This window comes from Choloepus didactylus, chromosome 18 (assembly GCF_015220235.1).
Source record: "Choloepus didactylus isolate mChoDid1 chromosome 18, mChoDid1.pri, whole genome shotgun sequence".
NCBI classification, from domain to species: domain Eukaryota; kingdom Metazoa; phylum Chordata; class Mammalia; order Pilosa; family Megalonychidae; genus Choloepus; species Choloepus didactylus.
The window spans coordinates 49,610,967-49,626,227 of record NC_051324.1 but is presented as its reverse complement, the minus strand read 5'-3'; the positions used below and the strand labels follow the sequence as shown (position 1 = coordinate 49,626,227).

The 15,261-nt window shown below is 43.1% G+C and overlaps 1 protein-coding gene across 1 annotated transcript; it reads right to left on the bottom strand.

The window, feature by feature from the left end:
• Positions 1-782: 782 nt before the first annotated feature.
• On the bottom strand, positions 783-15,038 carry CASC3 (CASC3 exon junction complex subunit). Its single transcript, XM_037808457.1, has 13 exons — positions 14,744-15,038; positions 14,300-14,327; positions 13,931-13,968; positions 5,932-6,090; positions 5,692-5,843; positions 4,851-5,027; positions 3,983-4,662; positions 2,955-3,019; positions 2,516-2,630; positions 2,176-2,274; positions 1,706-1,920; positions 979-1,101; positions 783-846 (listed from the first exon to the last, which is right to left on the bottom strand). The coding sequence occupies exons 1-13, from the start codon at positions 14,972-14,974 to the stop codon at positions 823-825; spliced, it is 2,106 nt and encodes a 701-aa protein (XP_037664385.1). The 5' UTR covers positions 14,975-15,038; the 3' UTR covers positions 783-822.
• Between the last annotated feature and the right edge of the window lie 223 nt (positions 15,039-15,261).

The window sequence follows — 15,261 nt, the reverse complement described above, 5'->3', positions numbered from 1 at the left end:
AGAGAGTGCACAAGAAACAGAGAAAAAGAAGACTGAGAAAGTATTAACTTAAGAATAGCAAGTCAGGTTTTAAAAAATGAACACCTTAAGAAACAAAACAAAACAGAAAGGAGCTTCCCTGGGAGAAGACACTTGAACTTCCTGGGAGAAAGTGAAGAAGAGTAAAAGATGTGGGCTTCTACATCTAGATCTCTCTTCCTGTGAGCACAGCCAACCCAAACAAAGAGTGGAGGTGGGAGGGTCCCCTTGTTTCCCCCTTTCTCCAGCAGAGCCTGTTCGTAAAGGAAAGTAAGGGTCCTCCTGCAGCCACTCACTGGTGGGAGCCACCCTGTTTCTTTGAAGCTCTCTTGGTAGTAGACAGCCAGTTGCATTTCTCTTCTCTCCTGAGTTCTCACCTCTGCGGTTCTGACAGGGGTAGGGAAAAGGGAAGAACCACCAAATTGTTAGCGGACCTTCTGGACACAGACAGCTGTTTTCAGAAAGTCAGATTTCTAAAGAATGTGTTTTAATGTTCCTAAATAAAACAAAACAGTAACAACAACAACAACAAACCCTATCTTTTTCCTCTTACCTTCAGAATTGGCTCTGCTGTAACATCTCAAATAAAATTTCCCTTCTCCTTGACGAAATTAGACTGCCCCCCAGTACTTTTTCCTTCCCAAATGAAATTCTGGCAAGTTAACAATGGCAAAATGAAGAAACTGGCAAATTTCAGAACTCTTTAAGGCTGCCTGAGCTAGCTCATGATTGTAATATAAGAGTCACAGTAAGTATACACTTACTTTTACATGATGTTAGATTTAAAATATTCAGAAATTCACACTAACTGGAACCCCTGCTTACAACCTGAAAAAATAAAGTTGATATCTGTTATCGGGTCATGCAAAAAAACACACCCAGGAAAAGAAAAAATCCTCTTGGAAAAGGAAAGCCCACCAATGTCGGATGTACCCTATGTATGGGAAGGGGCTGTCATACCTCAGGGGGTGGAGGCTTGATGGTGACTGGTTGGGGAGTCCTCCGGGGTGGGGAGGGCTTTGGCTGCACCTGCTGCTGGGCAGGGTTATAGTAGGTCACGCCTCCATAAACCTGTGAGGGGGCCTTGGACCCCATAAAGCCGGAGAAGAAAAAGTTAGGAACAAATTCATCTAAACTATGATGAAAAACATTGAGGAATTTATAATTAAAAATAACTCTAAGCTGGCCCCCTTTAAAATAAAATGGCTGTTCATTTCTGCCTTAATATATCACTATTACATCTGGTTCCTACTTTCAAAGTACCGAATAGCTTTCTCTAATTTCTACTATCAACTGACAAACAGAGGAGAGCTAAGCTCAGTGGTGGCACTCCAGACACCAGAAGGTGTCAACCTGTCAGGAGTAAAGCAGGACAGGGAAAGGCCTGGTAAGGAGTACAATACAAGCTTCTTTATGCAGCTGAATAAACAGCAGATATGCCTGCCTGTGACAGACCAAAACACTCAAATGATACATCATTAAAGAAACTCAAGAGAACAAACAGATGATGGGCATTCTATAAACTGTGTTTCCAGCTCTGGACCATCAAGAGGTGTCCTGGTGCCACATGCAAATCAGTGGCACTGAAATGTTCTCTCTCATTCCTTCAGCATTGTCTCCATACCCCACATTCCTGTCTGATTTAAAGGATATAGTCCTAGAAAAATCTGTTCATTAGGCATCTCACCTGTGTATTAGGATATAGATGAGGAGGTGGTGGGGGAGGCAGTGCCCCTGGTGCATAAGGGTAACTGGGATTACCAAAGTTCATGACGCCTGGGGCAGAAAAGTAAGTAGGTGCAAGCAACTGCTGAGGAGGCGGCTGTCCGGGAGACATAGACACTGGTGGGGGATAGAGGCCTGGATTAGGCAGAGGCGCCGGTGTCTGGTGGGGATGTAAACCTGGACAAGGGGAAGAAAACAAAAGCTGAAATAGAAGAGAGCACCTTTTCCATGGGATGGCCTGGCTGAACTGCTGATCACAAACAGCTCAGGATGGAACACCTCAGGATGGACCCAACAGGAGTTTCTGTTGCTAAGCAGCCGGATGGCCAGCCTCACAGGCAAGCAGTGCAAAGCTCAGGAGGATGGGGTTTATGAAGCCTCAACACATGTCCTCAAGTACTAGGTGCATACAAGCAGAGATGCAAAGCTTACCTGGGTGAGGAAGGTGCATTTCTGGCTGCACAATCATGCCCTGAGGAGGCAGTGGGGCAGGGCTGTCACCATGGGTATAGATTGGTCCCTGGAACTGCACTGTAAGATATCACATTGGGACTCTCAGAAAGCCTCACTCTTCATATTATGTGGACAAATCTCCTTGTCCCCAAACCCTTTAAAAGATGTTCTCAAATTTCCATGTGAAGAAAATAGTAACCAGATAAGGTATGTTAACCACTGTGAGAGGTCACAAGGGAAATACAGGAGGCTGGAGGCTGGTCTCTTAGTTCACTTCACCCTGCTAAGAAATGTTCCCCAACAAAAAGAAAAAACTCACGTGGGTCATAATAATGCCCCTCCATGATACTGATATGCACTGGAGGGGCGGGGGGTTCGGGCACTGGTCTTTGCCGCTGTGATGAATAGCGTTTGGCTCGACCACCCTGGACACCCTGAGATAAAGAAAAAGGCATGAGCAAGAAGACTTCCAGAGGGGTGAGTCTTAGATCACGTTAAGTCCAACCTTTTGCAACCTTTTGGTGTTGCAAAACATGTATATGGATGGTGTTTAATAAGTATTTGCAAAGTGATTGAAAAATCAGTGAAAATTGAGATTTGTTACCTGAACCTAAACCTTCTACTCTATATTTATGAGATTCAAAGTAAAAGAAAAGTGTTAATCAATGAAAAACTGACTTCAAGATCTTAACTTTGCTTAAAGAGTGAACAAGCTGTAACATGCAGTCCCTTCCCCCTTTCCCGTCCCCTTTCTGTACCATTTCTTCCATCCGGTTAAACTGAGGGGGAGGTCCTGCTCCCATGTGTATGTGGTTGGGCATACCTGCAATACACCAAAAAAAGTCACTGCTGCAGAGCAGGTAGATATGAATGGGACTCAAAGATACCATCAAGAAAATGACAGGCTGACAAAACCAACAAGAGGAATGGCTTTTGCCTTTTAAACTATCTGCTTCCTGTCAATACCAGCATTTGGAAATTGGTCTCTACTGCCCGCCACCTTAATGCAATAAAGACCCTGAATAGCTACATGGTGGGGGGGGGAGGCTTCAGTGAGGGAACCCAAGTTCAAATTTCTCCCATCAAATACTTCCCTGTACAGAATCCCTGCAAGGCTATAATTAGCATATTATACCACCAAACACATTGAAAAATCTCAACCCAACCAAAAGTTTCTGAACAGGGGAGGGATGTTCTTGTTCTGTAAATCTACCTGATTATATTCTAGTCACAGAGGTCTGGGCTAGAAGTCTGGGAAGAGTGTTACCTGGCTGAAAATGACTCAGAATAAAAAAGGAATGTTCTAGAGATTGTCTTCCTATGGTAATAAGGTATCACTAGGAATACAATATCCAGAGATCTACTCCAGGTCGTTTTGGCTACAGTGGTTTTTGGTATTCAAAAATCACCCACACCAGAAAAGGATGCTGAAATTCCTAGTCCAAATGAGAACTTCCAATCCTTAAATTCAAGTTAAACTTCAGAAACTAAGGAAAAGATCCCTCAAACTATCTGGTTGGAGGAAGATTAAACCAAATGGGCAAAAAGGGTGGTAGGTAGGTCCTAGGAACTATGCTATTATGATAGCCACTGGCTACTTAAATTTTAATTAGTTAGGATTCTGTACTCAAGAACCCATATTGATGACTCATCAGTTAATAGGAAACAAAGTAGTGGAACAGTCTTGGGTAACAGATAAAACAGCTCTCGAGACTTTGCATGAATATACCTATGACTCTTTATTTTTCTCCCAGTTAAAGAGAAAAATGCTAGCTAGGGTACCTACCCCGAAGTTCTCGTGGTTGTAAGAACGAAGGCTGCCCTGAACTCCAATTCTGTTCTGTTATATTTAGTTGTGCCACGTCTTGCTCAAGTCCACCTGCAGTAGAATCCACTGGAGCCTCCCAGTTCCCAGTCTTAGCAGGTGGAGGAGGGGTAGTTTCTGGGACTGTAGGTGTTGGGGTCAGCCCCTCTGGCAGAGGGGGCATCTCCTCTGCAACTTTGACTGCATCTACAGCTTTGGTTCTGGTTCTTCTTGCCCGGGAATATGATTTCTTTTCAACAGGCCTGTCAGGGGCTGGTGGTACCGCATCAGGAGCTGGTGTCTCAGAGGCTGCCTCTTCCTTCTCAGGACTGCCAAGCACTTGAGCATCTGCTTCTGGAGATGGATCCCTCAAAGGAGTCTGCTCCAGGCGCCGTGACCGGTAACCTGTCTCATGCTTAACAGTGTCACCAGATCGGCCACCATGCTGCCCACCAGCATCTACAGACCTAAAACCAGCACGACCTTCCTTGAAATTCCCAGATCGAGAATAATTCCTGGGTGCAGGCATACGGCCAGTCCCCCCAGCATTCCTGTTAATAAATGTCCTTGGTGGTAGGGTGCCCCCAGGACCCTGGTGGCGATGGGATCTGTTTGGCCGCTCACCAATCCAGTTTGGATCTCTTTGTGTAGGGCTCCCAAACCTAAAAAAAATGAGATGGAGAAAGTGTTAAGGATAAAATAACAAAAAGGGACCACTAGAGATATAAACTAAGTATTAGGGAGACTTCCTCGATCTCTCTTCCATTCAATTACTGGCTAGAATGGCATTTTAAAAAGCAGGGAGTACTTTCCAAAAAATATTAACAGTCTAGCTCCAAAACTTCCTCACCTGGGTTTCCGGATTCTTCGGGGTTTGATGTCGTCAGGATTGTGAGCTGAGCGAATGTCATAGCCATAAAGAGCAATGAGTTCCTGTCGGGACTTTGGGGCCTGTTCATCCTCCCGGAACTTGTCATGTTCCCAGCGACCCTCATCCTTCCATAGCTTTCGCTGACGTCCCTTGGGTCTAGACAAAACCAAGGAAAACTGTTATAGGTTGGCAGAATCTGACAAGTAGAGATGTTCACAAAACAAACAGGGCTGGGGAGGGAGACTGCAGGAACCCTGTGTGGTCTCCAACTTCCCTAACAGATTATTAGAAATGGGCATCCCAAAAGTAAGAGTGAATCAGTTTCTACACTGTGGATGATTGTAGGGTATATGAATATATCTTAATAAAACTGAATTAGAAAAAAAAGAGTGGATCATAGCACCTCAGGGTCTGCTGGGCTCAAATGCAACAAGAATGAAAATGAGGAAAGACTTTACCTTCAAACCACTGAGTACCTTTGAAATATCTCCTCTCTCCTATAAGGCAGCCTATGCAAGTACTTCCTATTTCACAGGACTTGAACCTCAGATTAAGGAAGTCAGTGGAAGTGTGAAGATTAAGAGAGCGGGGGTTCTGGAGACAAGACTGCCTAGGACTGGATGCCAGCATCTCCACCAGAGTTACAAATATTCTAAGCCTCACTCTCCTCATTTGTACCAGAAAGATAATCATACTACTATCTCAAAGTATTACTGGGAGTAGTAAATAAGACAGAACAGGTAAGGGATTTAGTGCAGTGCCCAGCATACGGTAAGCACTAAGGACATGACAGGCAGCAGCAGCAGCAAGTGGCTGTTACCTGACTTCCTCTTCCTGAGTTTGCCCTCTAAGATCATGCTCAAAGAAGAGCCCCTTCCGGGGTATGTAAGCTGGATTCTTCCGATCTTCATCATCATCCAAATGCTTAGGGCCCTTTTTACCCACTTTGTTCTCTATAGGCTCTGTGCTCTCCTGGAGGAAAGATAAAGGGCTTCTTACTCCCTCCAAAAGTGACAGTCTGTATTCCAGCCTCAAATGGAAGCTTTTGGTGGATACTGACCTGCCCATCCCCACTCTGCCTCTCTCCAGTCACAGTGCCTTTTGTGTCAGGCTTTTCTTCTCCCTTCTCTTCTTTTGCTGAAGAATTAACAGCATCATTGGCTTCTGATTTCAGCTCCACTTTGGAGTTTTCCTCTTCACTGTATTCCCCTTCTTCACCCTGAAAAAAAAGGTTCTGCATCGACTGTGGAGGTAAGATCTAAATGGTGCATTTTTATTTTTCATTAGTTAGGAGAACATTTTCTGGCAAATTTTTAGTACAACATAAGAGTTAAAAGCAAACAGATCAATATGCTTACTCAAATTTCTGGAAGCTACGGGTGTTGTTAAAAAATGGCACATCAGAGAATATATATACATATATTCATATACATACATACATATGCATTTACATCTCCATATAGGTTTCCCAGGAAGATAGTCAAAGAACTGCTAACAGTAGCAACCTCTGGGAAAGAAGTCCTGGGGGTATAGGAAGGGGGACTTTACAGTGCCTGGCATATAGAGCTTAATCTTTGTTGATAATTTCTCCTCCATGAATCATCTCTTAAACATACAGTGCCTAAAATCTTCACTCAGACTTATGCTGTGAATTATCCTGTATCAAAATGGCTTTAAAGCAAGGATTCCTAGACTCTTAGATTATGTGGACCCCTTTTTAGGACCTAAAACCTTCATGGATCCCCACGAGATACCAGCTCAATACAGTATCCACTGACTCAGAAAACATATAATGACAAACTACTGTACATTTGCTAATACCTTAAAATAAATTTAATTTTATTAATTTTCATCTATTAAAAAATAGTAGCGCCTATAGGTGGGAGACATACATTTAGTCTATAGATAATCAGAGCTGAGCTAGTGGATCTACAAACTACTTGTACTAACTCCATGATTTCCCAAGGCTCTATTATCTTCAAGTTGGGATACACTTTTGATGTCTATGATATGAATACTACAATGTCTATGATATGGTTACTGAATTTCCTGTAGGATGAGATCCTCTTAGCCAATACCTTCATCCAGAATCACATTAATTATAAAATTTTAGATCTGGAAAACCTCGGAGAACTTGTACAACCAGTACATCTTACAAATGAAGAAAATTTAAAGCCTAAATGCTCTCCCCTCTACACCATCCTCTTCCCCTTCTTGCCACATTGAGACTGGATAATCCTGCTCAGGACAGGGAAAAGTATTGGGTCTGTCCACACAAAAGAGGTCATTAGGCTATCCTCTAAATAGTGGCCACTGCAAAGGGTCACGTAGTAGAGGTGTAGCTAGTTTTAGCTAGGGAGAGGGAGCAGCTAAGGCTCATAAGGGGACTTGTTTTAGAACAGGGTTATGCTCATCTGCTGGTCTTCCCAGGATTTGGACCTAAGGAGGCAGAGCTACAATCTAGGGATGGGGTTTAAGAGACCTGTGAGGACACAAAGAAATGGGTTCAAGGAAAGGTGGTCTAGTCCCCACTGCTGGGTTAACACGTCAAGTGTATGTGTCAAGTGTACACTGCTCTCTTATTCTCCTCCCGAGTCCATGAGTTGACCTAAACCAGACCCCAGTTGGTCCCAGGAATCTAGTCAGAGACTTAATGTGAGATTCCTGATTGAGAAGCTCTTGAGCTTAGGTTTCTGCACCTTCCAGTATTCTTCAAATGCAGTTGTATCTGCTTGATTGGCCCAGGCAAGCCAATGTATTCTTTCCCCCCATCATTCTCTGCTTAGCATCTGGGTGTTTTGGGTTAGGCTTTTGAAAAAGGTGACCCTTGTATGAAACCCACAAAACTGAGGGAGATTGCTTGACCACACCTTTAGAGAATCAAGCCTTTACCCACAGCTTTTTAACAACCACCCAACCCTGATTCTTCCTATTTCCCTCAATTACATGAAGTGTTCCCTCCTTCTGAGACGGGGGTGGCAGGGAGGATAATCATTCACTCCTTGATCCTGTGCTCCCTGCAGGTTTTAGAGCAGAAACCACAAGAATTTTGCTTGATGTGTGAGTGATGTGGATGTGACCTTAATTCACTACTACCCCACACACTGACTGAATTCAAACATCTTAAAATAGTAACAGCATGATTAATGAGGGAACTTTGTTTTACGCTCTGCCCCCTCTAGTCTGTGGTGGAATGTCAAATGAGGCAACTCTTTTATTCCAAATGAGAAACTAATGTTTTCAAGGCAGGACAGAAAATTACAAGTAGCACAGTGCTGAGGAGACTCCAAATTAGAGTCAAAGTTTAATTAACATCAAGGTGCTGCCCTAGGGTCACTCTGCTTTGCCTCAAAGGCTGTCATCGAAATCCTCTTCCACAGGAGACAAATTCTCCCACCTTATCCACCCAGTGAACTCTTCCCAATTCCGAGGCCTAGCTCTCCCCTGAAGAAAACGTGTCCCTTGCAAAATTCTTACATGGACGTTTTAACTCATTCTTCCACTTTCCACACATTTCAGAATAAGAGATAGGCTTGGTGTCTTCTTCATTATCAATGTTTCCTCCAGATCTAATTCCTCCATCTTCACTTTAAACCTCTGCTCCTCAGAGGTTCCTATCACCTGGCTATACTTCTGTGCCTTGGCCTAGGCTCAGCCTGTCACTGACTTGAAGACTTTAGCATTGAGCCTGCAGTCTTTATTTTACTTCAGTCATGATATGATTATTAAAATTTAGTAATCCTATCATTTCCATGACCACACTCTAGGCCAGTCTTAACTGAAACTGCTGTGTGTATTTATACACTTTTAAATAAACCTGCTCCACTTTTAGAATCTTAAATGTAAACACCCTGGTCCTCCATCAAAACTGCCTATCATTCCTGTTCTCACTCCCCTGACGCCTCTACTTCCTTTACCCTCTCGTCTCTGACTTCTTAAGACATTCACTCCCTTGACCTCTCTACCTTCTCTCTTATCAATCAGCCCTTACCCACCTTCGCTTTCCTTTCTCCCTCGAGAAGACTCTATGGCCCATTTATTTCAATTACTACTGAGAGCACCCTCAATTCCATCGCCACCCCCACGTGCCCAGGTCTGGATCATCTCAAATGTCTGCTTTCTGTAGGCCTATAACTAGGCTACTGACCATCACTGAAAGGGGGGCGGGGGTTAAAAAAGTTACACAACTTCACAGATCAGTGCCACCTCCAATCTCAACAGTCTGGCAATACTTTCAAATTTTCCTTACTTAGTTCCTGTCCCATTCGCCTTAACTCAACATCCTCTATATCTCGTAATTCCTACCCTGTCCCTCCACCAACACCCCTTCTCACAGCAGATGTCTTTCTATTTTGCAAAGAAAACAAAACAAAGAGGGAAATACCAGATTCCTTCCCACACATCCTTTCTTCCCTCTATAATTACCATGAAAGATGTTTCCCTTCACCTTGGTCTGGTTCCTATCTGTTTCTTCTCACGTACATAGCAAAGGATGTCAATCTACTTATTATCTAACCCTCCATCTTTTCTTTCCCTTTTTTCTACTTCCTTCCCATCAATCTTTAACCATATTCAAGACTCTCTCAACTTTTAAAACAATAACTAAATCGTCTCTTGACCCCATAGCCTTCTCTCCAGCTACCATCTCTCTAGCCTCCCCTTCATAGCCAAGTTTCTTAAAAAAAAAAAAAAGTTTTCTGGGAACATGGTAGCAGCAGTTTCTGAATCTTTCCAAATCCCCAGATGCAAAGACACAGCTTCTAGACAGCAAAGCCAGAACCCTCTGGGCAATATTTACAACACAACTAGGTTACAAGATATCCCCCAAGCTCCAAAATACAAGAAAGAACAAAGCATCAGCAGCCACACAACCCACAGTGGTGTCGGAGTGGTAGAAATCAGAGAGAAACAAATGGATCTGAGAACAAGAGAACCCCAAAATAATCAAAAGAAATTCAATGGAAATCACAGTGGGCAAAACTGAAAGCAGCATTTGAAACAAGGAGGAGTTTTGCCATCTCTAGTAGCAAGCGAGTATAAGGGGCCTGTGGTAAGAAGGTCTGAAGGGGCTAGAGCAGGCTAACCCCTCTGAACTCTTGAAACTGCTCTGGCGCCAGGGCTCCTTTCTAGGACAGGGTCCCACACTGATACGAAACTGCTGAGAAGAGAATCAAATTCACAGGAGAGACACAATAGGAATGAAGGAAAGAGTAGGTCCAGAAAAAGTTGGGGAGCAAGAAATTCCAGAAAGCAAGCCACCTTATTTTGAACATTGCAGGAAAACAAGAGGGAGTGCTATGAAATTAGTAAAAGCTACTCTGAACCATGTTCCCTTCCAAAAGATCAGGAAAACTAATTTTACATGAAAATGAACAACAGAAAAGTATTTGATCAAATTTCATATAAACTTTTAAGGAAAAAATAAATTGAATAGCAGTCCTCAGACAATGAGAGCATGCCAGAAAGACATGTACATATCGTTATCAAAACTGTAACTTCAATTTCAAATTGTGCTAAAAGAATTAAGAAAATCATGTAAGGCATGAAAGACCATCAATCAAAATTTTAAAACTCAGAAATGAAATGAGAGAACTTAGGAAGGAATTAGAAATTGAAGAAAATATCATTTTAGATATGAAGTCTAATTAGAAGAAACACAAGAGCATATAAACACAACAAATAATGCCTTAAGAGGAATAAAAGTTCCATGGAAAAGAGGAGACTATTTAAAAATCAAGAAGAAATGAAGAAAGAGATAAAAAAGATTAGACAGAAAGAGTCAAATACTAAAGCTAGGCAAATAATATTTTAATAACAAGAGTTCCATAACATATTGGAGGGCATACCACACTGACGTGAGCACACTGACCCAGAGTGACCAACACCAAGACAAATTCTAAACAAAACCAGCAAGTGACTTTTTAAGGAAAAGAAAATTTAGATGATCATCAGTCAGTTTTGTTCAATATAAACTCTTTGGTTCACACTGTCTTTCTATGAATCTGGAAATACCAATTCACAGGAAACACAAAGAACAGAGTAATATGTTGAAATGTACTATGAGTGCAGCCATCAATATCTCATCATCAGATGAACTGTAAGGAAAAGAAAGGGATAGAAGATGACTATGTAGATTTAAGAGACTTAAAAAAAATAGATCAAATTTTAAGACATGGGCGAAACTAAACTAGTGTCTAGTTATATATGGTTGGTAACTAAGAAAAAATAAATGCAAAGAAGGGATTACTATGAAAGCCAGGATATTAAATCTCTTTCTCTAATTTAGACCTGCACTTTTCAAAAGAACTTTCTGGATGATGGAAATGTTCTTAATCTGTGCTGTCCAATATAGTAGCCACTAGACACAAGCAGCTATCAAGCACCTGACATGTGGATGATGCAACTAAGAAACTGAAGTTTTAATTTAAGTTTAATTAATTTCAATTTAAATAGCCATATGTGGCTGGTGGCTCCAGTATTGGACAAGACAAATCCAGTCACCTGTCCTAAATTTCAGATACTTACTAGACATTTTCACTTGGAAGTCCCACAGGTTCCTTGATCTCATAGTATCCCAAACCCAAAATCTTGCTAAAATCTCCTCCTTCTGTGTCCCTTTCTTGGTAAATAACACCAATCTTCAACCTGGGCATCCCTTTGACTCCTTAATTCAGGCTCCACATTAAATCAACCAAGAGGTTGTTAGTACCACCTAAATATCTCTCAAATTTGCTCACATCTTGCCAGTCCCTCTGCCACATCCCTTCTTTTAGGCACCATCATATTCAATCGACTATCCCAACAACCTCTTAAGAGCTCTCCCTGCCTCCAAGTCTTGTCTCTTCCACAATTCATGCCCCACACTTAAACCTACAGTGTCCTTTCTTTCCTTGTTATTAGGATAACAAACTCCTTTACATACAGAATGGTGAGCCACTATAAATTCACAATCACCAAACTTCACTGACCACTCCATTGCTGCCTGGTGATCTTTCCAATGTTTCCATTCTCTAGTGACTAATGCAAACATTCCCCACCTCCAAATCCCTCATCTTTTACTCTTTGCAGGTAATTTCACCACGTACTTCAGAGAAAATAAAAGCCATCTCATCAATTACACATCCTGTCAATTCCATAGCCTAAATAACTTTCAATTCAACTTCCATTTGCACTGCTTGCCTCAACCTACACATGAGCTTTCTCTCCTAACTAGCTTTTCTATCTCTAACCTTGCTCCTCTCAGATCAATTCTCCCCACTGCAAATGAAATAATTATTACAAAACAATAACCCTCCGATTTTACTGTGCAGAAGCATCAACCTGGGATCTTGTTAAAATATAAATGTCTGAGTTTCATTCCCCACCCCCACAGATTCTGTTTCAGTGGGGTCTGGCCAACTAGATTTTCTGATGCAGATGTTCCCTAGATCCAACAAACACTGCTTGAGAATTTATGTGTAATCACATTACACTCTTGTTTAAAACGCTTTTACAGTTTTCCACCTCCTTGGAATAAAATCCAAATACTTTTTGACCTGGCTTACAAAGTACCTTAAGATTTGATCTCAGACTCATCTCTTACCCCTCCCCTTCTTTCCCCTTTTAAGTTCCACTCATACTAAATGTTTCATATCCTCCAACTCGCCATGCAGGCCATCACTTCCAGATTTTCTTCTCACATGGTGTTCTCTCTGCTTAGAAAACTCTCTTCCTGGCTAACTACTACTCATTCTTCAGTTCTCTGTTTAAACATCCTATATTATGAATGTTTCCAAATACCCTAAACTGTGTTAGCTGCCCCTGCTATGTGCTCCCAAAACACCTGCCTCCATTATCATGGCACTTAGGAAACACTATTGTAATTACTCACTTAACTGTTTTCCCTATCTGACCCAGAATATAAAAACCATGAGGGCAAAACTATGTCTGTCTTTTTATCCCAGTGTCTAGTACAGTTCTGGCACACAGCAGGTACATAACAGAGAAGGAACAAATAAGACTGTTGCAATCTGGCCCCTGCTCACCAATTTGCCTTTATTTTTGGCACCCACCTGTCCTAACAATACTCCAGCCATATCAAACTACTTTCAGTTCCCAAATGTTCCGTCTTCTTTCCTGTCTCTGGGCTTTCTTGCCTGTTGTCCTCTGCCTAGAACACATTTCGTCTAGCTAATGCCAACTGATCCTGAAGATCTTAAGTTTTTCTTTGACTGCCTAAGATGAATTTAGTCTCCTACCATAACTCTACTGAATCCTATCCCAGCAGTTGTCACCAAGTCCTAACATTGCCTGAGTATTTGTTGGACTTCCTACTAAGTAGTAAGATCCCTAAAGATAATGATATGTTCAATGCTGTAACTCCAGGGCTTAAGGGAAAATCTAAGGCACAGTAACAAGCTCTATAAAACTTACTGAATATATCTTTGATGCATGATCTAAATCCCCCCTGTATATAACCCTATCACCAAAATCTGACACTCAAGGCCCTACTCAAGAACCCCAGGACTACAATCAATCATTCTAATGACATTTCTAGTAGTTTATCCAATTTTAAAAAAGGTGAGGTCACAAAAGCCTGCTTAAGGAAAATGGATTTTCTCCTAAAGACAGCTGGAGAAAACCTGACCTATAATTTAAGGGATGCTTTTGATACGACCACTCAGCAATCTTGCCCTTTGGAGGTCTTCAGGTTTTTGCAGTTGGAAAAAAAAAACAAACAAACATCCAACTGGCTGGCTTTTCTACCTAGGCAGCATGAAATGAACTGTCAGACATCTTGTGGAGGGGTTCAGAATATTCTTATTCTCTTATTTAGCACCTTTACTTCAGATCCAGAGAGAAGCCATCTACTAACTGTATAACATAAATGGCTTGAAGAGACCTGCCAAGTTTCCCTCACTCTAACTTTTAACTTTTGTAACAGTTTTTCAGACACACAAATGAACAAAGCAGAGAGCAATAACAAGTAGATCATGGTACTTTTGCACTCTTGTTGTGTACATGTGTTGAAAATACATCTTCCAACCTACACCATAAGAAAAAGAACCCATCACACTCACTTCTGAGTTGTCTGCACTTTCGTAATCTGAGAGAACAGCTGAAAGAAAAGAGAAATGAGTGAAGAAAAATGCAACAGAAATCATATTATATGTCAGGATAAGAGTCTCATTTAATTGAGGTAAACCTATGGGGTGGATATAATTATAGTCCCCATTTTACAGATGGAGAAACAGGCTCAGAGAAGTTAAGTGACTTGCCCAAGATCACATGCTAAAACCTATGCTCATTAACCACTATGCTACAGAAGAGCCACCTGTAGCACCAATCCCTAAAATTCGTAACTGAGAGGATATCAATTTTGAAGACAAGTGATCTGAGTTTATGTGCAAAAAACTCTTTGTCATAGTGGGGTAAAAGATGCTACTCACCATCGCCCTCGATGCCATCTTCACTCTCCTGAAGGAACGGAGAAGACATGGATTAGTTCTGTGATTTCCAGAGGGCGGGGAAACCAATAAAGATTGTAGATAGAGTTGAAGACTCAAAACAAAATGGTTGAAAAGAGAAATGGGGAAAGGCGCTATCCTTAACAAGTAGCATCCAGTCACAATTTGTGAATTTACATCCGCTTTCCATCCGCAGGGGCTCTGCCCTTCTCCTAGAAACCCCCAAACCCCTCCTGTTCCCTCGGGGCTCGGATGCAAACCTGAACTGGGGTAACTCTTCTCTAACGCAACATGCCCGTGCATCTGCCATCAACTCCCAGTTTCCCATCATCTCCACTCCGCCCCCCTCCACCCGTCGCCCCGCCCGCCGCCACCCCAGGGCGCCCGGTGCCCGGCCTCCAGCCCGCCCCGCCCGTTCGCACTAACACACTCCGACTCCTCTGCGCTCTTGGCACCCCCGCTCTCCATCCGCCGCAAATGGAGGGCACCGGCTCGGCCTCCGCGCTGGGAAGGCAGAGAGCCGCTGCCACCGCCCCCAGCGCTACCGCTGCAGCTTCCACCGCCCCGCGCCAGGGATCCGCCGCTGTCTGAGCCCGAAGCGCCAGACTCCTCGTCCTCTGTGTCCTGCGAAGCGCGCTGCCGCCGCCGATCCGCCATCTTACGGAGAACGGCCGCCACCGGCCAGATCCTTACGCACCGCGCCCGTCGCACTGGCCGCTGGGAGGCTTGAGAGCAGTCCCGGCATGCTTCACGTGCAGGCTTAGTCGCCGGCTTTCCAACGGGCGGGGCTGGGGGCGGTACTGGCGTTCTGCGGCACGTTCGCGGGCCAACGGGATTACGTACGTCAGTGACGTGTGGGGGGCGTGGTACGGCCCCGGATTGCCCTGAGCAGTCTTAAGGCGAGGGGCACTGGACCTGGGCATCCTGACACGGTTCTTCTCCCG